This window comes from Muntiacus reevesi, chromosome 13 (genome assembly GCF_963930625.1).
Source record: "Muntiacus reevesi chromosome 13, mMunRee1.1, whole genome shotgun sequence".
Classification (NCBI taxonomy): domain Eukaryota; kingdom Metazoa; phylum Chordata; class Mammalia; order Artiodactyla; family Cervidae; genus Muntiacus; species Muntiacus reevesi.
This window is the reverse complement of record NC_089261.1, coordinates 63,704,974-63,731,083: the sequence shown is the minus strand read 5'-3', so window position 1 is coordinate 63,731,083 and position 26,110 is coordinate 63,704,974. Positions and strand designations below refer to the sequence as shown.

Sequence of the window (26,110 nt, the reverse complement as noted above, 5' to 3'; positions counted from 1 at the left end):
CACCTCTCCCACTGAGTCCAAAAGTCTGTCCTTTATGTCTGTGTCTCTTTTGCTGCCCTGCATGTAGGATCATCAGTGCCATCTTGCCTATATGTGTGTTAATGTACAGTATTTTTCTTTCTCTTTCTGACTTACTTCACTCTGTATAATAAGCTCCTGGTTCATCCACCTGATTCGAACTGACTCAAATGCATTCCTTTTTATAACTGAGTAATAGTCCATTGTGTCTATGTACCACAACTTCCTTATCCATTCATCTGCCAGTGGACAGCTAACAGATAGTTCTTGAGACTTGAATATAGTGATTGACAAAAACAAAAATTCCTACTCTCCTGAACCTCTCTACTTTTTGGTAAGACAGATGTACATTTAGACAATTATACAAGTGAACGTTAAGTTACACCTGTGTTGAGTCTGGTCAAGGAGAGCTCTGGAGTTCGAGACTGTATTGGGGGGATTGTTCTCTTCAGGAGAGCTGGGAACAGCTTCCTTGAGGAAGTGAAGACTGAATTGAGATCTGAAGGCACAGAAAGAGTTAACTTGGCAAAGACAGCAGAGAAGTGGAAATGGCAGATATGAAGTCCAATCCTTAGCAGGGGCTTCTGAAGCATTTGAGGACGTTGAACGTGCAGAGAGCAGTCCAGGTGAGGATGAACGAGGCTGAAGAGGCAGACTGGCTTTTTACGTCCGGTTGGGGACTTGGGTCCTTGTTTTCTGAGCAGTAGGGTGCCTTTGATGTGTGCTAGTGCCTCAGTGGTAAAGCCGCCGCCTGCCAATGCAGAAGGCATGGGTTCCATCCCTCGGTTGGCAAGGTCCACTGAGGAAGGAAATGTTAACACACTCCAGTATTGTTGCCTGGAAAATCACATACTATACAGGGGAGCCTGATGAGCTATAGTGCATGGAGTTGCAAAGAGTCAGACATGATTTAACAACTAAGGAGTAACAACAACAAACAGGGGAAAGGGGGGAGGGCATTTTAAAAATCTTTTAAAACACTAGTCTGAAATCTAGGGAGAGCAAATGCAGTTGAGCATAGGTATGAGCGGTGAGCAGTGGCTGCATGGTGCTGGAGCGGCCAGCGGCCGAGAGGAGATCCCCCACGTCCAAGGTTAGGAGCAGCGGCCATGAGGAGATAGCTCACGTCCAACGTCAGAGAAACCCCAGTAAGACGGTAGGCTCTGGAGTGGCTGTGAGGAGATACCCCATGTCTATGGGCAAAGGAGAAGCCCCAACAAGATGGTAGGAGGGGCGAATTCGCATTTAGAATCAAACCCCGTTCCTGCCAGAGATGCTCAGAGGGCTCAAACAAACCTGTGTGCACCAGGACCGAGGGACCCCACAGAGACTGAGACAGAACTGCGAGCGTCTCCTGTGGAGGTCCAGGTTGGCAGGGCTCTGCCGCAGGGACAGGGGCTCTGGGTGTGGGTATGGCATAAGTCCTCTTGGAGGAGGTCGCCATTAACCCCACCATCGAGCTGCCAGGACTTACAGAGGACTGGGAAATACACTCTTGGAGGGTACAACAGAACCTTGTGCACCAGGACCCAGGAGAAAGGAGCAGTGACCCCACAGGAGACTTGCCTGTGGGTGTCGGGGAGGCTCCGGCGAAGGCGTGGGTCGGTGGTGGCCTGCTGCAGGGCTGGGGGCACAGACTGTAGCGGTGCATACATGGGATCTTTTGAGGGAGGTCGCCATTATCTTCATTACCTCCACCGTAGTTTGGCCCAGGTAAATAGCAGGAAGGGAACACAGCTCCACCCATCAACAGAAAATTGGATTAAAGATTTACTGAGCAGGGCCCATCAGAACAAGATCCAGTTTCCCCCTCAGCCAGTCTATCCCATCAGGAAACTTCCATAAGCCTCTTATCCTTCTCCATCAGAGGGCAGACAGGCTGAAAACTACAATCACAGTAAACTAACCAAGCTAATCACATGGACCATAGCCTTGTCTAACTCAATGAGACTATGAGCCATGTTGTACTGTGTAGGGCCACCCAAGATGGACAGGTCATGGTGGAGAGTTCTGACAAAATATGGTCCACTGGAGAAGGGAATGGCAAACCACTTCAGTATTCCTGCCTTAAGAACCACATGAACAGTATGAAAAAGCAAAAAGATAGGACACTGAAAGATGAACTCCCCAGGTCGGTAGGTGCCCAATATGCTACTGGAGATCAGTGGAGAAGTAACTCCAGAGAGAATGAAGAGACGGAGACAAAGCAAAAACAACACCCAGTTGTGGATGTGACTGGTGATGGAAGCAAGGTCTGATGCTGTAAAGAGCAATATTGCACAGGAACCTGAAATGTTAGGTCCATGAATCAAGGCAAATTGGAAGTGGTCAAACAGGAGATGGCAAGAGTGAACTTGGACATTTAAGGAATCAGTGAACTAAAATGGACTGGAATGGGTGAATTTAACTACGATGACCATTATATCTACTACTGTGGGCAGGAATCCCTTAGAAGAAATGGAGTAGCCATCATAGTCAACAAGAGAGTCTGAAGTGCAGTACTTGGATGCAATCTCAAAAACGACAGAATGATCTCTGTTCGTTTCTACAGCTAACCATTCAATATCAGGGTAATCCAAGCCTATGCTTCAACCAGTAATGCTGAAGAAGCTGAAGTTGAATGGTTCTACAAAGACCTACAAGACCTTCTAGAATTAACACCCCAAAAAGATGTCCTTTTTATTATAGGGGACTGGAATGCAAAAGTAGGAAGTCAAGAAACACCTGGAGTAACAGGAAATTTGGCCTTGGAGTACAGAATGAAGCAGGGCAAAGGCTAATAGAGTTCTGCCAAGAGAACACACTGGTCATAGAAAACACTCTCTTTCAACAACACAAGAGAAGACCCTACACATGGACATCACTAGGTAGCCAACACCAAAATCAGATTGATTGTGTTCTTTGCAGCCAAAGATGGAGAAGCTCTATACAGTCAGGAAAAACAAGACCGGGAGCTGACTGTGGCTCAGATCATGAACTCCTTATTGCCAAATTCAGACTTAAATTGAAGAAAGTAGGGAAAACCACTAAACCATTCAGGTATGACCTAATTAAATCCCTTAAGATTATACAGTGGAAGTGAGAAATAGATTTAAGGGATTAGATCTGATAGAGTGCCTGATGAAATATGGATGGAGGTTCGTGACATTGTACAGGAGACAGTGATCAAGAACATCCCTAAGAAAAAGAAATGCAAAAAAGCAAAATGGCTGTCTGAGGAGGCCTTACAAATAGCTGTGAAAAGAAGAGAAGCCAAAAGCAAAGGAGAAAACGAAAGATATACCCATTTGAATGCAGAGTTCCAAAGAATAGCAAGGAGAGATAAGAAAGCCTTCCTCAGTGATCAATGCAAAGAAATAGAGGAAAACAATAGAATGGGAAAGACTAGAGATCTCTTCAAGAAAATTAGAGATACCAGGGGAACATTTCATGCAAAGATGGGCTTAATAAAGGACAGAAATGATATGGACCTAACAGAAGCAGAAGATATTAAGAAGAGGTGGCAAGAATACACAGAAGAACTGTACAAATAAGATCTTCACGACCCAGATGATTACGATGGTGTGATCACTCACCTAGAGCCAGACATCCTGGAAAGTGAAGTCAAGTGGGCCTTAGGAAGCATCACTCCGAACAAAGCTAGTGGAAGTAATGGAATTCCAGTAGAGCTGTTTCAAATCCTGAAAGATGATGCTGTGAAAGTGCCACATTCAATATACCAGCAAATTTGAAAAACTCAGCATTAGCCACAGGACTGGAAAAGGTCAGTTTTCATTCCCATCCCAAAGAAAGGCAGTGCCAAAGAATGCTCAAACTACTGCACAATTGCACTCATCTCACATGCTAGTAAAGTAACGCTCAAAATTCTCCAAGTCAGGCTTCAACAATACATGAACTGAGAACTTCCGGATGTTCAAACTGGTTTTAGAAAAAGCAGAGGAACCAGAGATCAAGTTGCTAACATCTGCTGGATCATCAAAAAAGCAACAGAGTTCCAGAAAAACATCTATTTCTGCTTTATTGACTATGCCAAAGACTGACTGTGTGGTTCACAATAAACTGTGGAAAATTCTTAAAGAGATGGGAATATCAGACCACCTGACCTGCCTCTTGAGAAACCTGTATGCAGGTCAGGAAGCAACATTTAGAACTGAACATGGAACCACAGACTGTTTCCAAATAGGAAAAGGAGTTCGTCAAGGTTGTATATTGTTACCGTGCTTATTTAACTTATATGCAGAGTGCATCATGAGAAACGCTTGGCTGGATGAAGCACCAACTGGAATCAAGATTGCTGGGAGAAATATCAATAACCTCAGATATGCAGATGACACCACCCTTATGGCAGAAAGTGAAGAAGAACTAAAGAATCTCTTGATGAAAGTGAAAGAGGAGAGTGAAAAAGTTGGCTTAAAACTCAACATTCAGAAAAGTAAGATCATGGCATCTGGTCCCATCACTTCATGGCAGATAGATGGGGAAACAGTGGAAACAGTGACAGACTTTATATTGGGGGACTCCAAAATCACTGCAGATGGTGATTGCAGCTTACTCCTTAGAAGAAAAGTTATGACCAACCTAGACAGTATATTAAAAAGCAGAGACATTATTTTGCCAACAAAGTTCTGTCTAGTTAAGGCTATGGTTTTTCCAGTAGTCATGTATGGATGTGAGAGTTTTACTATAAAGAAAGCTGAGCACTGAAGAATTGATGTTTTGAACTGTGGTGTTGGAGAAGATTCTTGAGAGTCCCTTGGACTGCAAAGAGATCCAATCACTCCATCCTAAAGGAAATCAGTCCTGAATGTTCATTGGAATGACTGATGTTGAAGCTGAAACTCCAGTACTTTGGCCACCTGATGTGAAGAGCTGACTCATTTGACAAGACCCTGATGTTGAGAAAGATGGAAGGGAGGAGGAGAAGGGGAGTACAGAGGATGAGATGGTTGGATGGCATCACCAACTCAATTAACATGAGTTTGAGTCAACTCCAGGAGTTGGTGATGGACGGGGAGGCCTGGCGTGCTGCAGTCCATGGAGTCGCAAAGAGTCAGACACGACTCAATGACTGAACTGAACTGATAGGTATGAGTGAAGAAAGGACATGGGAATGGTATTGGGAGGCTAAAGTGGAGGTCCAGCGGAGAGGCGAGGTTGCGGGTTAGCAAGAGTTTTAACTTTTCAAGCCTACCTCACTTCCTTTTTAAAAAAAGTATTATTATTTGGCTGCATGACATGCAGAATCTTAAGCTTCACCAATGAGGGATCAAGCCTGTACCCCTGCAGTTGAAGTGCAGAATTGTAACCTTTGGATTGCCAGGGAAATCCAAATCACTCTCACCTCCTATTAAATGTATTTATCCAAAAACATTGTTTTTGAAAGTTGACTTATCATAAAGTCAACAAAACTTACATTCATCCAATGAGAAATGAAAGATGATTGAAATAGAAAAGAGTAGAGTAGAATTATCCTAGATAGTACAGGAGAAAGATAATGACTGAAATCCAGTATAAAACGTAGCTCTGAGCTCCTTGAAGTCTAAGCAGGAAAGGAAATAGTATAGGTGTTGTGATTATTGAACAAAATATAGCATGTGGACTTCCCTGGTGGTCCAGTGGTTGAGAAGTTGCCTGCCAGTACAGTGGGCAACAGGTTCGATCTCTGATCCTGGAAAATTCCATATACCATGGGGCAGCTAAGCCCACGTGCCGTCACTACTGAGCCTGCGCACCTAGAGCCTGTGCGCTGCACAAGAGACGCCACCGCAGTGAGAAACGCGGCACCACAACTAGAGACAGCACAGTCATAAATTTAAAAAAGTAAAAAGAAACTTGCTAGTTAGCAAGAGAAATAATGTTTTCCTTACAAATATTTAAAGTACTTTATTATAGAAGTAACAGTAACCTGATTAGGTCCAGATTCTTGAAGCCCAAACCTCAGATCTTGAGTTGATTGCATTAATCTATTTTTGGTAGTAGTCATGTAAGTATTTCAAAAACTAAAAATTTCAGAAATATTCAGAACTGAAACACATATGTGGATTTGTTATTTGATACCTTGCTACAGAGGGGAAGTATAAGATAGTAGAAGAAGAAGAGAAATATAGACCAAGTAAGAAACTCAAATTTGACCCATGGGTACTGAGTAAACCCTTAATGTACTTTCTTGAGGACCTTACTATTTGCCTTTTTTTTTCTTGCTGGCTTCTGTGGACATACTTCTTCATAGAAGGCATCCTTCCTGCCTTGTAAGTTGCATTGTCAAGGACAAAGAATGCCATACACAAAATGGCATTCTTATTTATCAGCTGTAGGCATTCCAGCCAGTAAAACCTACTTCCAGAATCAAGGACCTCAAAACCAGGATCATTTCTAATTATTTTAATAAAGTCATCCAGAGTTCCCAGTGACAGTATGTGTGACTTCCCTGCCCAGAGTGCTTGTTCTCCACACCTTCCTTCCTAGCCACGCCCTTGGTCAGCAGTGTCAGCTACACTTCCTACTGTCCTGGTAGAATGTTAGACCCAAAGGCACAGGAGGGTCCCAGTAGAGCCAGAGAAAGCAGTACAATAGAGAATAAGAAGTCAGATGAGTCCAGGTTGTTCGCACCCAAGACCTCAGCTCTTGAGATAACGGACATAATCCATTTTTGGTAGTAGGTCACATTGGTGTAGACTCCAGGAAAAGAAGTACCACATCCCATTCCCCAGCTTGACAATCCTATCAGGATCCATATACCATCAATTTGACATGCCAGAGGCCCTCCAGAATCACCCTGTGGAAGAGATAAAGGTCATGAGCAGAGTGAAGAAGGGCCATGAGGAGGAGAGTGGTCATCAGGGGTGAAGGTTGCTAACCACGGAGCAGTGAAGCCCGTGGAGCTATAAAACTTGGAAGGGAGCCAGACCTCCTACCACCTGGGGGAGACACCAGAAACTTAGAATCATGGAATCTGAAATTGGCAGAAATCTTAGCTAAATATATGAGTGGTTTCAAAATACTTACCTGTGATTAAAAAGAAATAAAGATTTTGAGTTTTTCACTAAAGTTAAATTCATTGAGGGAACTCTCCTTATTTTTCTATTTTTAGGTCCTTTTTGCCATTTTTAGTGTTAAAGTAATTTTTCCCTATATAAAATGGTGGTGATAGTAGTTGATAGTCTCTCAGTCTTCCTGTTTTCTTGGTAACAGCTTTATTAAGCTGTAAATTACATACTATATAATTCACTCATTTAATGTGTACAGTTCAATTTGTATATTCACAGTGTTGTTCGACCATCACCACAAGCCTTTTGTGTCACCCCCTAAAGAAACCTTATACACTTCAGCAGTCACCCTTTTCCTCCCATTCCTTCCAGCCCCAGGCCAACCAATTATCTACTTTCTTTCTCCATGGATTTGCATATTATGAACATTTTGCATAAAAGAAACCATATAAAATATGACTTTTTATGTCTCTCTACGGGTTTCTCTGGTAGCTCAGACAGTAAAGCGTCTGTCTGCAATTCGGGAGACCTGGGTTTGATTCCTGGGTTGGGAAGATTCCCCTGGAGAAGGAAATGGCGACCCACTCCAGTACTCTTGCCTGGAAAATTCCATGGATGGAGGAGCCTGGTAGGCTACAGTCCATGGGGTTGCAAAGAATCGGACACGACTGAGCAATTTCAACTTCACTGGTTCATTCACTTAGCATACTCTTTTCAAGGTTCATCCATGTTATAGTATGTGTATGTACTCCATTCCTTTTTTATGACTGAATAATATTCCATTATATTGATATACCTTGTTTTTGTTTATCTAGTCATCAGTTGATGGACATTTTAGTTTTCACTTTTTGGCTACTATAAATATTGGTGCAGTGAATATCATGTACAAATTTTTATATGGATGTATGTTTTCATTTTTCTTGGATGTTTACTTTGTAGTGGAATTTCTAAATTATATGGTAAGTCTATACTTGTGTGTGTGTGTGTGTGTGTGTGTGTGTGTGTGTGTGTGTAAGTCTATACTTAACCTTTTGAGATTTTCCAGAATGACTGTACCATTTACATTTTAACTAGGTATATGAAGATTCCAATTCTTTGCCAAGCCTTATTATTATCTATCTTGATTATAGTCATCCTAGTGAGTGTGAAGTTGTGTCACTGTACACTGATTGATTTTTTTAATAATGAATATACAGATAGGAAATTTTGGCAGAGATGTAGAAGAATGTGTGCATGTGTATGAAAGAGAGAGGCAGGGAGGAAGTAAAACCCAAGTGGTGGTTTTAGAACTGAAAAATAAAATATCTGAAATAAAAATCTCACTAGATGAACCTAGCAGAAAAATGTAGATGGCGGGAGAAAGAAGCAATGATTTGGAATATAGGTTAATTTAAAGTATCAAATTTGACAAAACAGAAAAGGGTAAAAATTAGACAAAGGGTATTAGGGACTTGTGTGAAAATATCAAAAGGTATAATTTACAAACTTCCAGTTTTAACTAGAAGAAGAAAAGAAAGATATGAGGCAGAAAAATAGTTGAAGAAATCATGAATGAAAATTTCCCAAATTTTGATGAAAGGTAAAAGAATAGATTAGACAGCATATTAAAAAGCAGAGACATTACTTTGTCAACAAAGGTCTGTCTAGTGAAGGCTATGGTTTTTCCAGTGGTCATGTATGGATGTGAGAGTTGTGGGCTATAAAGAAAGCTGAGAGCTCAAGAATTGATGCTTTTGAACTGTGGTGTTGGAGAAGACTCTTGAGAGTCCCTTGGACTGCAAGGAGATTCAACCAGTTCATCCTAAAGAAAATCAGTCCTGGGTGTTCATTGGAAGGACTGATGCTGAAGCTGAAACTCCAGTATTTTGGCCACCTGATGTGAAGAGCTGACTCATTTGAAAAGACCCGGATGCTGGGAAAGATTGAGGGCAGGAGGAGAAGGGGACGACAGAGGATGAGATGGTTAGATGGTATCACTGACTCAATGGACATGAGTTTGTATAAACTCCGGGAGTTGGTGATGGACAGGGCGGCTTGGCGTGCTGCAGTCCATGAGGTCGTAAAGAGTCGGACGCAACTGAGCAACTGAACTGAACTGGAAAGAATAGATTAAAATAACAACTCAGTGAATCCCAAATAGGATAAAGACAAAGAAAACCACACCTAGCATATGACATTCAAATTTCTGACAATCCAATATGAATGAAAATATATTGGATGAAGCCAGAGAACAGTACAGCACACCCAATGGAGGAAGACACAAATGATTGTTGATTTTTCATCAGACAGTTATGATCAGGAGACAATGGAATGACACCTTTTAAGTGTACAATGAAATGTTTTTGCCTTGAAAAAATTAAAAAGTTGGTATTTCTATGTTAACCTCTTAGTATACTTATGAAAACATATGAGACTATGAAAACCCAAACACCAGTGGTTAGCATTACTCTAGATCAATAGTTGAAGAGATTAAATTAATAAAGTTTAAGTGATTTATCCAGATGAAAACAAAGAATTTTTGTAAGAATGCTTGTCTCCTGATTCCCAATACACTGTTGTTTACAGATGGGCAAACCTGGATCCAAATTAAGATGTCATTGTAAGTTAAAATTTTCAAGAGCAAACCCTAACCTGGCAGGTATCCTTCCCTTTGTTAAGATCACCGGCACACACCATGGATTCCTCGATGACCGGCTGTGCTTGCGGCAAGAAGGGGGCCAGTGGGTTGTAGATGTTTTCACATTTCTGGTGTTCAATGATGGGTACTTCTGCTTCCTGGAGCGTGGTAGGGTTATTGGCATCTGTAGAGATAAATAGGAATGAAAGGAAAGGCAACCTGGAACAGTAGGGACAACATTCAGTCATGATATGCAGACATCTTGGAGTGGTCATCCAAAAGCAGAATACAGTCACTTTCTCATCATGTTGGCTAATGGAACAGTTTTGTGGCATAGTTAATCTAAAACAATGGATTCTGTTTGCAGAACAAACAGAAATTCTGTTTGCAAAAATTCTGTTTGCAGTTTTTTGATGTGCCACCTGGGGCATTCTTAAGGTTCTAGATAAAGAGAAATTCTGATATGTTTTGATTAAGTAACAATATGACTATTCCAAAGTATTCAAAGAGTTGACACAACATTTTGAAAACAGATTAAATAAGCACTAGACTCTTTTCAAACTTTAAATCAGACTTGTTAACCTCTGTTTCAGAGAGGTAATTATGTATTTAAATTGTTAGTATTAAAAAATAGTTAAATAAATATATATATAAATTGTTAGTATTTGTTCTTACCAGTACAGCTGGATTCTAGCCAAAATATGAGTTAATAATCATGTATATAGGCAGACATTTTATTTGAAAACTTCTGGAGAGTGTCAGTTGGTTGCTCTGGTTTTGTAGACAGTCTTCGCTACAGCATTGAAGTGCCCAGAATATGAATGCCCTGAAGTGGGTACCAGAAGGGGACGTATAACACACCCCCTTGTTGTGTGCACTCTCACCTCCTTCTCGCAGTTTTCCCCATCCAGTCACCCAGCAAGAGCCTGGAACTATCAACTGCTTCTTTCTGACATGGGACAAGCAAATGGGCAGGATGGAAGACCTGTAGGTGACTCTAGTGAACAGCCGCAATAGGGCGATGTCTCCACTGGCATTATTGTATATGGGATGGATGACCATTCGGCTCACATGATGTATCACGCCTTCGCCTAGATTGTTGATGTCAATTGACCCCAGCCACACAGTGTATAAGAAAGGAATCCATGTCCTGAGGGGAAGAGAAAGAGAACAAAAGTGGACTGCACTTCTCTGCTTACAGCTGAGTCACAGCAAGCTGCCTTTGTGTGGCTGAGTCTTTGGGGAAGAAAGGAGGGGAATAGACTTGGAGTTAACCAGGCTGCTTCCAGCTTGGCATAGGTTTTGTTTGTATCCTCTTCTCCTACCCCACCTCCTGACCACTCTTTCTTTTGTTGTCTACTGTTTCTGTGGTATCCTTTTTTATTCTAATGGCCAGAGTTTTGTTTTACAGTTTTTCTCTCGTTCTTTTAGTCACCTCTGCTGTTCTCCATTGTTTCAGCCATCACAAATATGCTTAGTAGTTATTGTTTTATTTTCAGTTTTGATTTCTGAGCACTAGACCTTTATTTCTGCATAAAAAATTAAAGCAACATATAACCACCAAGTTTATATATGTGTGTGTGTGTGTCTGTGTGTTCATGTAATTTAAAATGTCAACTAGTTTGATAAGATTTACAAAATAAATGAATGATAGACATTCTCTGCCCTACTGCCCTCAATTCTTGTTATCCAAGGGCAATCACTTTCAACTGTTATCTCTTTCTTCTAGCATTTTCCCTATATCTTTAAGAAACCCTATATATTGCCATTCATTTTTTTTCAATTTTAGAACATTGTATTCCTATGTACATGGTGAGGATTGAACCAACAATTACAGCCACTTCACCCACTTTCTTTCACCATCTTCCTAATCTATGATAACTTTTTGTCAGATTACTATTTAATATGTATGTTTTGTGACTATGAAAACATTCACCTCCTGGCCATATTTGGTACTGTAATTATATTTCTTATAAGACTTTTTGCTTCTTCTGGAGCTAATAATATGGTCTCACTTGTTTGCATTTTTAGTTTTCTAGGTACCTGTCACTAACTCATCAGTTTTCCCCAACTGTCTGCCAGAAGTGTAAATCTCTCAATATGTTGATAGTGTTAGGCATTATACTTCTTTTTTGTTGATAGTGTTAGGCACTATACTTTTTTTTTAAGGCCTCTGCCCTATGACTCCAGTCTTGGTACTTTTCTTTATGATTTTCTTGAGGACTCTCTCCTGTGCTGTATTCTGATTTTTTGTTTTTTATTCTGTTTTCCCTCCTCCATTTTGGTGAAGCACATTCCACTATGGCTTCCTGAGAGATCACGCATGAAGCTGCTGCACAGAACTCTGCTGCTTTGTGTATCTGAGGATGTCTTATTTCTACCCCACCCTTGTTGGATGGTTTGTAGGTATGGGCAGACTTCTAAGTTGGAATTCCCTCAGCATTTTGAAGTTATTACTTTATTTGAACTTTTTGTTATTGAAAGGTTTGGTTGTTTCATTCTTTTTTTTTTTTTTTTTAAATTTTTTTTTTTTTAATTTTTTTTATTTTTCAGTGGGTTTTGTCATACATTGATGTGAATCAGCCATAGAGTTACACGAATTCCCCATCCCGGTCTCCCATCCTGTTTCATTCTTTATATATGTCATCTATTGTGGCACAACAAATTACCATAAAGCTTAGAGGCTGAAAACAGCAAACCTTTCACAGTTTCTGTTCGTCAGGAATCTGGTTCCTTCTGAGCAGGCTCTACTGAAGGTGGTGTGCAGTGTCATCTCTAGACTCAACTCAGAAAGGGTCTGTCACGTCTTCATTAGCCGTTGGCCGGAGACATCGGTTTTATATGGGCCTCTTTCTTCACGGCTGCTCACCACATGGTACCTTGCTTCTCTCACAGATTGTGTTTGTGACCCGAAACAGCTTAAGACACAACTCCTGACTAGTGTTTAGGAGGTGATTTGGTGATAAGTAAGAAAAATTTCTAATATAGTGACCACTTTCATCATTCCTTTTTTTTTTTTTTTTTTTACCTCTGTGCCTTGTCCTGAGTCCAAGATGACCTAGGTTTCCTTCCACCTGCTTGTCTTGGAACTTGCCTTTGTCTGTTGGTTCATTCATGAATTCATTCAGTTATTTATTGAAAACCTACCTCTGTGTGTCCTAATCACCAGCTGGAACTTACATTTGTAAGCAGTGTGCTGCTGTGACTATCCACCTGTCACTGATGAGGGAGCCCCCACAGACGTGGAAGTTGGAGAACTTCAGGCTGACCTGCCAAGGCCAGCGCATGGCAGCAGCATCCTTGCCACCCACAACACGGCCTGAGTGTACAGGTCGTCCACACACTACAGAAAGAGGAGAGAGAAATGTGAAAGTCTGGTTGCCCTATTCTTCTGATCCCCATCTTCTCATCATCTCCAAACTCCCATCCATTCCCAGGACCTGAGTCCTCCCTAACCTCCATTCACTGTCCTATTCCAGTTCCAAACCCAGCAGTCTTGGACCCAAGTGGAAACCACTCACCTGACTGGAGGGTTTTCTTTTGGAAAGAGGATAGGAAAGACCCTAAAACAAATACACTGTATCATTAATATATAACAACACACATATATAATATATAACAACACCTGTTTTATATCCAGGTTTTCTGAATAGAAAGGCTTTCTGTGACTTCAATTTCTCAGATTGGTGTTAAAGGCCAAATTTTTATATCTACCTGCTAGTAAAAATCTTGCTAATTACATATTTACGTGACTTTTTAGCAGCATGTATGGAACATAATTTAACTTTTACTTAATGATTCACCGTCTCCTTCAGGAATATCAAGTATGTGAGGTTGTAAATACATTCATGCCTTCAGATGTTTTTAAGCTGTATGAGCTGTTTACTTTTGTCCTGTTTTCTTCAACTGAACTAGCATATTGCAGTATTTGTGTCTCTTTCTTTTTTGCTATCCATTATCTTTTTGCTACCCTCAGCCAATCCTGCTTTTAAATCACCATGGGCTGGAAAAATAAATGAACAGTATAATTCCTGAAATGAAGGACGGGCGTTTGTACTTTCAGTTCCATTTGCTTGAATTACTATTTTCCTTGATTTTTTAGCCAAATCACTCATCTCGTCCAAGTAATAGCTTCTTCTTACAGAAACTTTCCTGATCCACCCTGTTTAAAATATAATGCCTCTCGGCACTCTAGAGGTCCCTTTCAGGTCACAGTATTTATTGCTTTCTAACCTGCCTTATAATTTACATATTTGCTGCAGGCATTGACTGGAACCCCACCCCCCTCCCCGAGGGGTGTGTTTGTGTTTACCAAGAGCCCAGATTTGTTTGGAGCCTGGCACAGAGGGTCCCCTCAGACTTTCTCAGGGCACACCCTTCAGAAGTCACGTCCCATGTGTGCAGTGTCCTAGTAGTCTCTATGGTAACTTCTTGAGCCAAAAACCCTCCGCCTCCCCCCACCTCCACCTCAAGGGCTCACCCAGCAGAAGGGACAGCAGGAAGGCAGAGCCCACAGGACCCATATTTCTCTCGTCAGGGTCAGCGCTTCCTGCTCTCTGGACTCAAGCTCCCAGGGTCAGGCCAGCTGGAAAGAAGCCTCAGAAGAGGGCCAGGACCAGCCTCTCCTCCTGGTTGGATCCTTGGCTGCACCCGCCTCCTCCTCCTGGGTCCTCGCCCTGGCCAGGAGCTGAAGAGACCAGACGTGAGAAGTGCAGCCGTGGGACCCAGGAGAGGCGCTGGGCTCGAGGTGCCCCCTGCTGTCCAGGCGGACAAAGTGTCTGGGGCTTTTGCCTCTGGGGGCGGGGAAGGGTGAGCGGTGGGCAGGTTGGAGCGCTCGGAACCCTGTCTCTAGTAAGGAAATGGAAGAGCAGCGGGGTTCTTCACAAGGAAGAATGAAAAAGAGGAAATTAACCCAATACCCGGCTAATTTCTTCTATTTTTGTGGGTTGTTTTTTTTTTTTTTTTTCCCATCTTCCTTTACAGTGTTAGCCATAGAATGTATTGCAAGTTAGATTTTCTGGGAAATAGACTGTAAGTCAGAGATTTGTGTGCAGGAAGTTTATTGGGAAGGAGTCTTAGGATCAACACCTTGTTGGGGGTCGGGGGGAATGGAAACAGGATTGGGCACAGGGAAGGTTGATGTGATGCATTAGCAACAGAGGCCTCAGCCAATCCCACAGGTTACTCTGGATCTCAGATGGCCCTTCAAATACACCCTGAAATGAGACAGGAAGGCTGGATGCTTGAACTTCCAAAGGACTGGGTGCAGGTTGCCTCCTGGAGGGGGTGTTACCTTGGGAGAAAGATGTCTCTGGAAGCAGCCTTGGAATGGACTTGCCTTTGAGCTGTCAGTGGCCAGCACTCCTGGTTGATAGGAAACTGAAAGCTTCAGTCCTGCCTCTGCCACAGAATTTTTCTCTGTGCCTTTCATGTTTTCTGTCCCCATCATTTATAGGTGCTACGTGTGCGAAGGCAGAATTTAGTAGTGTTAAAGCATGTTGTTGCTCTCTTATATCTTAAACTTTTATGAATTTTGAAAAAAAAAAACACCATAATAATTTTAAAAAATACCAGAAAGTGTAGCTGTTTTGGTAACTGTTATTCAGTTATAAACAACAGAGACTCACTTAAACTAGCTTAAACAGTGAGAGATTGTTTTAAAGATATTGTGTGGGCCAAAATGTATCTCCCCCCGTCTATAGTTGTATAGTTGCAGTCCAAACCCCAAGTGCCTTCGAATGTGATAGTATTCTTAGATGGTGTCTCTACAAGAGGTAACTGAGGTTACAATGAGGTCACGTGTGTGTGTGCTCAGCCACTCAGTCGTGTCTGACTCTTCGCCAGCACACGGACTGTAGCCCGCCAGGCTCCTCTCTCCATGGGATTCACCAGGCAAGAGTACTGGAGTCAGTTGCCATTTCCTTCTCCAAGGGATCATCTTGACCCAGAGATCGAACACTCATTTCCTGCATTGGCAGGTGTATTCTTTACCACCAAGCACCTGGGGAGCCCAAAATGAGATCGTTGCGATAGGCCTTAACCCAGTGTGATGGTGTCCTTATAGGGAGAGGACGTTTGAAGGCAGACACACACAGAGAGGGGAGAAGGCCCAGGAAACCTAGATCAGATTGTCCCTCTCATCGCTCTGAAGGAACCCACCCTCTGACCTCTTAATCTCAGGCTTCTCACATCCAAAACTGTGAGAAAACACATTTCTGGTCTTGAAGGCCCCCTCTGTGGTACTTTGTGATGACAGCCTCAGCAGACCACTGCAGGTATCTGAGAACAGTGAGGAGAACAGAGTGAGAGGACCTCTGGGGCTGTGCTTGGACAGACGAGCCCAGAGCTGGAGACCAGGACTGACTGGGGGCTTTGAATCCATGGCGTCAGAGCTCAGGGCAGCTGTTCCAAATCCTCACCCTGGTCCTCTGCCGGCAGGATGGCCCAGCCACCTTGCATGTCTTTTCATTCTGTCCCACTGTAAACTACACAAGTTTCTTCTTATTTTCAGTTCAAGTTCCAAAGAATTTGAACAGATGATCTTTTCTTACCAGACCATAGGCTCATGGCTCTGGACTCCACATGTCTTTGTAGTACAGTGCCCTTGCGTCTGTGCCCTCGTGCGTGATGAGCATGCAGGGATGTGGCCAGCTCAGCCACAGGGACTGTTGTGGTGGGGAAGTGCCACATGTGCTGTGTCTCAGGACAGTAAGGTGTTTACCTCTTGCAACACGTTTTTCAGATTTTAGAAGTGGACACTTCAAAAAAAATTAATCCTTTCTCTATTTGTTTACCTACTGCCATGACTGTAAATTGTAACCTAATTGATGTTTTGCAAATCTAGCTGTCTTCGTGATTGCTTGAGGAGTTGGGATCCTGATTTAACACACCAGCTCTAAGAAAACATTTTGATACTATCAAGGAAATTTGATCATTAACTGGGTATTAGATGGTATGACAGCATATTAAAAAGCAGAGGCATTACTTTGCCAACAAAGGTCCATCTAGTCAAGGTTATGGTTTTTCCAGTGGTCATGTATGGATGTGAGAGTTGGACTATAAAGAAAGCTGAGCGCCAAAGAATTGATGCTTTTGAACTGTGGTGTTGGAGAAGACTCTTGAGAGTCCCTTGGACTGCAAGGAGAGCCAACCACTCCATCCTAAAGGAGATCAGTCCTGGGTGTTCATTGGAAGAACTGACGTTGAAGCTGAAACTCCAATATTTTGGCCACCTGATGCGAAGAGCTGACTCATTTGAAAAGCCCGTGATGCTGGGAAAGATTGAGGGCAGGCGGAGAAGGGGACAACAGAGGGTGAGATGGTTGAATGGCATCACCGACTCGATGGACATGGGTTTGGGTAGACTCTGGGAGTTGGTGATGGACAGGGAGCCTGGCGTCCTGTGATTCATGGGGTTGCAATGAGTTGGATATGACTGAGTGACTGAACTGAACTGAATTGAGATGGTATGAAAGAATTATTGTTAATTTTGATACGTGTAACAGTAATAGTGAGTTATGTAAGCAAATGTCCATTCTTACAAGAATGAGAACCCATGAGTCCTTTCTAAATCTAAGCTAAACTCTTACGAATTCTCTGGCGGTCCACTGGTTAGGACTTGGCACTTTCACTGCCATGGTTCCAGGTTCAATCCCTGGTCTGGGAACTGAGATCCCACAAGCATCGTGGGGTGATCAAAAAGCTAAACTTTTGTACCATACTGGAGAAATCTCTGGTCTTCAGCCCACAGTGCTGTTATTTTCATGGTGATGACTGCACGACCTTATGGAAGTCCCCTTTCCCCTAAGGCCTGTGTTTTCCTATTGTACCATGAAGGCACTAGAATCAGCTGATGCTCTCCAAGTTTCTTTGTAGATGTAACATTGATTTATGAATTGCTTATCTATTTGTATTTATTTGTCTTTGTCTATTGCCCTGTTATCCCTCTACAAATACTTACTTATTTTTGATTTAGCCATCAAGAAACATTTTGGGTGGGTCTCCCATTTTAATGCTCCTTTGCTTCTTGTAAGAAAGAAAGTACGAGTGGAAGCAAAAGAATAAGTGTTTAATGTCCATTCTGGAGATTTTCCTGGAGATAACTCTTCCAGCTCTGTCTGTCTCATCATGCCCTGTCTTTGGGTCCTAGATTCTCTGTTCCCAGACTGTTACCCTGTTATCATTAACGTTATCTTCAAATACCTCTGTTGGTTTGGAAAGTGGCAACATGGTGGTGTTGGTGAAAGCTTTATTAGTTGCATGTGGCTTGTTGCCTAGTTGCCTTTTCATCTCTGCAAAATGGAAATTACTAATACCCCACAAGATTTGGGTAGGAATTAAATGAGATACAGGGAAGTACTTAGACTATTTAAGCACAAAACAATAAATCATAGCCACTGTTTTTATTAGTGTTTTTGTTGAACTAATATTCCAGTTTTAAGGCCTGTCTTAATTCTATCAAACAGGTCCTCTTGGTGATGGCTTAGATTGATGTTAATGGTGCCTACAGACCAGGATTTCTCAGCCTTGGCACTATGGATGTTTGAGGCCAGGTGATTCTTGTGGGGGGCTGCCCTGTGAATTGGGGGATGTTAAGCAGCATCTCTGGCTTTAACCTGCTGGATGTCAGGAGTACCACCCACCCCTAGTTGTGACAACCAAAAATGTCACCAGGTGGGGAGAAGTGGAGTGCAGAGCCACCACCCTTGGTTGGGAACCGCTGCTGTAGAGTAAGGATGCCACTTCAGGTTGCATCGTCTCTTGGGCACCCTGGGAACAAAACAGGGACAGCAGTATATTTGCAGGGGGTTTAGCTTTTTATCTGTAGTGACAGGAAAGGTAGATGGATTCCATTGTCTCTTTTCTATCAGAGCAGTCCTTTACACTGGAAAACAGATAATTCTCTTTATGAAAATCTTGTAAAGAATTATTGATTTCTCTAGCCAATGTGTCGCAGGCCCTGGCCTGGCAGCAACAGACAGCTATGCCCTCTATTGAGAGATCCAGTTTGGTCTTAGTTCTTGAACTTGGACAAGAAATAGTTCCACTAACCAGCATGTCTTGGAACGAGCACATATACTTGGCATTTATGTCAGGGCCAAGGCCTGCACAGCCTTCTAGAGACAGCCCCGTTCCTCTTCCTGCCTTTTGCCTCATTGGCCTGCGTTCACTTTCTCCATAGGGCCCAGTCCTGCTCTGAGCTCCCTCCTGTGTGCCCTGGGTCCTGCTGCTTTTTAATCAGTCTCCCTTTGCAGGAGTTGCTTCTGTTCTTTTGATCACTAAAGTAAAATATTTTTTGTTTATTCATTTGAATTTATACTAAATGAATTTTTCCTTTCCCTTTTGACAGCTAGCTTTCTTAGTCTATGGCTTTCATTTTTTATTTAGAAAATAAGATTTGATACTTTCTCTTTGCAAGACAGTATAATAGATACTGTTAGAAGATCAGGAAGATGACGACAGCAGTGTTTCTCTTCTCAAGTTTGTTCTTACCTGTTCAGAAGTAAAGCTGTGTGCCATCAATTTCTGATGGAATATAGCAAGAGGTACAAATAACTAGAATCAAAGGGCAGGTGTGATTTTGGAGTCGTACAGAGATCTTTAATAGAGCTTACTAATAGTGAATGGAGGTAATTGGTATAGTGGAAGGAGCTGAATCTTTTGAGTCAGACAGTCCTGAATAAATCTGTTAAATATTTGGCGTGTGAACTTAGCAAGTTACTTAACCTCTTTGATCCTCAGTTTTTGTTGTTGAGTGTGTCTTTTCATTTGTAAAAGTGGAATAAATAATACCTTCCTGAGTTGTTAGGGCGAGATAAGATAATTTTTAAAGTGGCCAGTATAGTAATTGATATATATATATATCTCATATATATATATCATATATATATATAGTAATTGATACAAAGAAGATAAAAAGTGAATACAAGTTCCTGCCATAGTTGGAGGTAAGATAAAGATGTCATGACACCCAGAGAAACCACTTTGGCAGGCAGCATGATTTGGCTGTGGACTCAGCTTTTTAGCTTCTGAAATTCTTGTCAGAGCACCTAGAATAGATCAAATTCAAGAGACTGACTCACTATAATTTAAGAGACTTGTGCATGAATCAGGATGTTGATTTGCAATGAGAACTATTCGTGTTTATCATTTGGCATTTTCATTTTTCCCTACCTGGGCACACCTTCTTGATGTTGAGTAGGGAAACCAAATTAGTAAAAGAGTGATGGTTTGAAGAGGCTTCAAAGATCAGAACAAGTGGAACTGGCAAATCTCTACAAGCATTTCACTCAAGAGGATGAAATATCCCTTCTTCTAAAAAGAACTGGGTGAAAGAGTGCTTCTCCGTAACAGAACATGTTTTTCTAAGTATATACAAAGCTTATGTTCATCAGACTCAGAGTCTCTCTCCTTTCACAGCCCAGGGTCTGATGAACACAAAAACATTTGGCTTTTGTTTTCTTCGATTCCATGTGAAGACCCTTCCTCTTCCTAATGATGTTTTTCTTTGGTTAGTACCAAATACTGTTGGTAACACTTAAGCTTTGTCTGGTATGGTCTCATTCCTGGTATGCTACCTTGAGATTATACCCAAATCTCCATGTTTAGCTTATTCCTAAAACACAGAATCATGTAGTTACTGATATTTTCTACAGAAAACTCTCTTTTCATTTCCTTCATTATGTGCATGTTTTACTTGTTAAGTTTCAGTTTTTGAAGATCATGGTGAGCAGTTGGTGGCATGGTGCTGTGTAGTTCCATTCCCCCCGTTACCCAAGGTTAGTGAGTAGTTAGTTCGTTTCCCAGTGCTACAGTATTAAAAAGTATCACGTCAGACATCGGGTGTGTGAAACAAGCAAACTGAAGGCCTTGAGCTGAGAGTTGTATCAAACAACTTCTAAAGTACCTTCCAACTATTGTATGATTTTAAAACCTGTTTTTATCTTTTTACTTGATTTCTTAGCTTTAATAGAACATGTTTTTCTAGATAAATACAAAATTTATCTTCATCAAAGAGTCTCTCTCCTTTTGCAGCCTAGGGTGGTTCTTTAGATCCATCCTCTTCACTCATATTCTTTAGTCATTTCTTACTTATTTAGTATCTCATATATTTAATAAGTTTATCTTTTGCTGAAGCATTTTTCCAGTGTCAGTGATGCCTTGCTTGCAATTCTGTAGTGCTATCATCTAAAAAATAAATCCTGAGATCTTATAAACATGCACAGGGTTCTTTTGAGTATAGATTGTAATTGGTCTTTGAATCCTGCTTATATTTTACGTAATTTTTACATTTGGGAAATTAATTTTTTTCAATGTTCTTAACTATTTTCTTCATATATGGAAGGATTTTTGATGGCCCAGATTTAACTTCCTTATTTTTATGTAACTGTCTTATCTTTGCAGTTATTAATGAAAATTTTCATTTTCAAACAGTGATTTTATTGGTGTTGAATGAAATGTGAGCAAGAAATGTTCACTTTGCTGCTGTTCATTTTACCATCTTCCTGAAACTCCTAATTGTTTTTCACTATTATTTGTCTAGTAATATGGAATATCCTGAATCATTTTAATCAGTATCTTATGAAATTGGTAAATTAACTCACTGCTGGCCAGTATAAAATCTCATGTTCTTAATGACTCTTCATATATCAAGAAAAGGATGGGATTCAAGCAGCCTTACAGTTCTTAGTGAGACATGTTCTTAGACCCTTCTCTGAACACAGCCATGCAGTGCTCTCAGTGGGCTGAACAGGAGACTCAGAAATACTCTCTCCCCAAACTTCAATTTAACCCCACTCCATGCCTCTGCTTGATGTCTGACTGCTAAACAGAGTCAGTTTTCACCTCCAGACCCTTCCCTATTGCATTTGTAGAAGGTGGCTGTTGTGTCTGCAGTGATTCTTGCCTCCTGTATTTACACCTTGTTGAGTCACTTCTAAAGAATAGAATACAACAGAAGTAATGAGATGTCTTTCTGGTTATAGAAAGACTGCAGCTTCCCTTTGGGGTGTTTTCTGTCACTTTATCTTGGATCACTCACTGTGTATGAAGCCAACTGCCCTCTCTCCCCACAGAGAGGCCTCTGAGAGTGACCTTGAAGCAGGTTCTTTCTGTCAATAGTTGAACTTGAAGATGACTGCAGTTTGCAGCAAGCAGCCTCTTGAAACACCGTTAGTAGGAACTACCTAGTTAAGTCTCCCTGATTCACAGACACTGAGAGGTAGTAAATGTTGTCTCCAGTTTTGGGGTAATTTGTTATACAGCAGTAGATAGCTAACATGCTGTGTTTGGCTCCTCTTGCCTAATGTGCTTCCACTGAAACCTGCTAGTCCTCCAAGTTCCTGATTTTTCTTTAGAACTCAGTCTAGTCCCAGATTGGATGGTTTTAATTTAATTCAGCCAAGGGCAAGCTAGTTCACCTCTCTGGACCTTAGCTACTGCTTCTGTAGAATGCGGGGGATTGATTGGGTCAGGGATTTCCAGATCCCTTTCAGCCCTAAAGTTCTCTGCTTCTGTATTTCCCCAGGCCCCGACTCCAGTTTCATCCAAAAAATGAATATGAGAAATAACAGAATCAACCAAACTTTATTCACACGGGGCACCTTGCTTTCCATGTTGACCTGTAGGAGACAAGGCAGCAAGCAGATGCGGCTCCTGGGGGCTGTGCCTCGAGGGAGCTGACCTGCTTCTTGCTGAATCTTCAAAATCTCTCCTCAAAATCCTCAACTTAAAGCATTTCCTCTTTCTCCCTCAGCTAGCTAGGGTGGCCCCAGGAATATGAGAGGCAGAAGCATTACCGGGAAGAACCTGGAGAAGTCTGACCTGGAGGTAGCAGAAAGCTCAGCAGATGAGACGGCTGACTTCTCAATCCAAGACTTGTAGAAACTGATGTTTGTAAATACTCCAGGCTCGTCGATTCCAATGCAGTTTGATCCCCAGCTCATCACTCCTGCTAGAACCCAGAAGTCCTTCACTCTGCACATCAGGGGATCTCCTCTACTGGCCTGAAGGAGAGGGGACATATGGCTAGGCCACGCACAGGGCAAGAGACTAATAGTTTAGCCAAGAGCTGTGGAGTTTGGGCCTGTTCCGACACTCCTGGATTCACCCAGGGACCACAAAGCTACGAGACGTGGAGGAAGCACTCTGGGGCCAGGAGGGGCTCTGAAAGATGCCTGTAGGAGTGGGTTCTTACTATACATGCGCCTGGCTGCCCCATTGGGAGCCGGGAACAGATCATGGCTTCACTGATGGGCTCGGCTCCTTGCAACAAGCTTTCTTTCTGATATTTCTTGCATGTCTGGAGATCAATGAGGTGCACCTGTAGCTCCTTCAGTGTGTAAGGTGGTGTCATAGCTATAAGGTCAAAAAGGCAAAGCTGTGTTAAAAATTAGGAAGCAACTTTCAGCTTTGGATAATCATGCCTTTGATTTTCAGGGATATCTCTGATTTCAAGTTTCTGCCCCCCATCATGGGCAGTACTCTGATTTCTGGTTTGGCACATGGTCTCAAGGCTGCAGTCCCTAGGTCTGAACAAGACTAAAAGCAGGTGTTCCTGCTCAGATACCACAGAGAGCAGAAGAATCTTTTGATTTGGGAAAACGTACGATAATGAAGATGTGAGATTATGTTGTTTGGCTTTGACATGTACCTTTTATGTTCCATGGAACGTAAGAAGGTGGATCTGATATACTGAGAGAGTCAGGACTGTTGGTGGGTGATGATATCCTCTCAGTCTGACTCGGGACCTGCTGAGGATCCACGTTCATGTCTGCTTCCCCGTCCGCCAGCCCACACACATTCTACCGGGCACTGGAGGGGAACTGAGAACTCTCTTCTCATTAAGTTCAGTGCCTTGGCCTTTTCAGTTTTAAGGTCTTAGAGGTATTGTAACATAGCAGCAAAAGCTGCTGTAAGTAAGCAAAGTAATTGTAGCAGCAGAAGTAAGAAGGAGGCGGAGGGAAGCTGGGGGTGAGAGGAGAACTCAAGTCTGCAACCCTTCGGATTGGTTGCTAGAGAGTACGAGCACACCGCGTCTTGTGCCAGCAGTGGGACAGAGAGTGAGGGGGATGTCAGTGGAGCAAACCGAGCTCAAAAAATCTACTTATCCTCACACTGGAATATCCCAGGATTGTCCCATCCAGTCACCCAGCAGGAGGCTGTGTTCTTCAGCTGGACTGCTGATGTCGGGAGACAGATGGGCAGGACCAGAGGGCTGAAGGAAAGCGGGCGGGCCAGCTCTGCCACAGCGATGGCACCGGGTGCGTGTCCCCGGACGCCGGGGTAGGGGATAATCCTGGACACAGGGATGATCGCTGTTTTGGGGCCTTGGTAACCGGAGACCTGAAGTGACCCCACCAGTACCTCATATTTTCTGGGGTCCTTAGACCTGAGAAGAAGAGGAGCAGAACAAATAGCATGGGTTTCTCGTGCCTCAGTCGTGCAGTGTCCCAGCAGAGCCCATAGTTCTGGAGGTTGTATTTTTCACCTGGCTAAACATTGTTTCTTCAATAAGTGCCTAGTATCTCCTGAATATATAAATGAAACTTAGACATCACCTGGCTGTCATAGGGCTTTTGGTCTCAAGGGTTGTGTGTCTGTGTCAAAAGAGATAGAGAGCTTGGAAGAGAGGGAGGGAGGCAGAGACAACACACAAGTAAACAAGTATAAAATTTTTAATTGTGAAAAATCTTAAGAAGACAATAAACAGGATTTTAAGGTAGAAAGTAAAAGATGAGGGAAGAGCCTATGAATTGGATCAGGGAAGGTCTTGGTGAAGAGAGACCCTTTGAACTGAAGCCCACAGGGCAGGAGCCAGCCATGTGAAGAGCTGTGAGGAAAAGCATCCAGGGAAATGGTGTACGCACAGGCACTGAGGGTGGGAGAGCTCGGCAGCTTCTAGAGATAGGAATAAACCTGGAGTAGAACGGGCTGACGCGGAGACGAGCAGATACCTGGTAGTGTGGCTTACAGATTTTATCCTAGGTTCCCGAGCAGTGACTGGAGGATTTGAAGGAAGGAATGACATGATTTTGCTTCTGATTAAAAAAAATCACTTTGTTGTGTGTATAAAGGTAGCAAAAAACATTTGTTGTGATGTGGATGAACCTAGAGTCTGTGATACAGAGTGAAGTAAGTCAGAAAGAGAAAAACAAATACTGAATATTGGTACTGACGAACCTATTTGCAGGGCAGGAATAGAGGCGATACAGAGCAGGGACTTGTGGGCACAGAGGGGGAAAAGGGAGGGTGGGATGAATTGAGAGAGTAACATGGATAAGTACACTACCATGCGTAAAATACACAGCTAGTGAGAAGATGCTGCTGACACAGGGAGCTCAGCTCGGTGCTCTGTGATGACCTTGATGGGTGAGATGTGAGATGAGGGGTTGGGAGGCAGGATTGAGAGGGAGGGGATGTTTGTATACATATGGTTGATTCACATTATTGTACTACAGAAACCACAATGTTGTATAGCAATCATATTCCGATAAAAAAAAAAAAACCTATTATGCTGTTGCAGTGGTCAAGGACAACTGTACTAGAGCCAAGAGTATTTTATGGAAGTAAAACTGAAGAATTAGGTGTTTGCAACAAATGTGGAGGGTAAGGGAAAGTGAGGCTTCATATTTCTGAGCAACTGGCTGTGTTATTGCATGAGATGGGAAGAAAGGGAGAGAAAGGTTTGGGATATTGGTGGCAGTAAAATTGTAGTTCTCATCTGATCACGTTGTCTTTGAGATAGCAGTGAGACAGTGGAATAGAAATGCACCAGAACTAGAGTTAGGAGCTGGTGATGAAAATGTGGATGCTATCAACCAATCTGTGACCTTTTAAACCATAGGAATAGGGGCGGCCACCTAGAGAGAGGGAAGAGAGCTCAGAACCATGCACCCAGAATGGTGTCAAGATGTGGGTGGGGAATTAGAATAGATGGGCGGAGGGTGGGAAACTTTTTTTAGACATTCATTTCAGTCAAGATGATTTTCAAATGTGAAGAGACCTACCTAGTACTGAACTCGCTAGGGCAGGAAGCATTTGGACTTCCTTCTTAGGAACTGTTTCGGGCAGTGCCGGACAAACCCCTCTGCCCTTAGCCCAGGAGCCCGTCACCCACCTCCCTGATGGGTCTCCCGAAGCAGGGCCCGCACTCACCGGAAGCAGCTTGCCACTGTCAGCACCCACTGCTTTGAGATGAGGGAGGCGGCACAGACGTGAGACAAGCCCTGGCGGATGCTGACCTGCCAGGGCCACTGCCCCACGCTGGCCTCCAGGCCGGAGACGATGCCAGAGAAAACCGCGGGCCGCCCGCAGACTGCCGACGAAGAGGAGAGAGGCCTGGGGGCCTGCCCTGGGGCCCTGCCCCCACACCGCCTCCCCACGCCGGGGTCCTCTCCTCGGCACCAGGCCCCTTCCCGTGTCCCCGGGAACGTCGACCCTGACGGGGCGCCTTACTTGACTTGACGAGATCCTCGGGTTCCTCCTCATC

General features: G+C 42.8%; 1 protein-coding gene across 1 annotated transcript; it reads right to left on the bottom strand.

The window, feature by feature from the left end:
- Positions 1–6,357: 6,357 nt before the first annotated feature.
- Positions 6,358–14,160, bottom strand: PRSS48 (serine protease 48). The gene is made up of 6 exons (XM_065905057.1): positions 14,102–14,160; positions 13,143–13,184; positions 12,802–12,964; positions 10,506–10,771; positions 9,636–9,805; positions 6,358–6,793 (listed from the first exon to the last, which is right to left on the bottom strand). Exons 1-6 carry the CDS (start codon positions 14,142–14,144, stop codon positions 6,518–6,520), a joined length of 960 nt encoding a protein of 319 aa, XP_065761129.1. The 5' UTR covers positions 14,145–14,160; the 3' UTR covers positions 6,358–6,517.
- Positions 14,161–26,110: the final 11,950 nt, after the last annotated feature.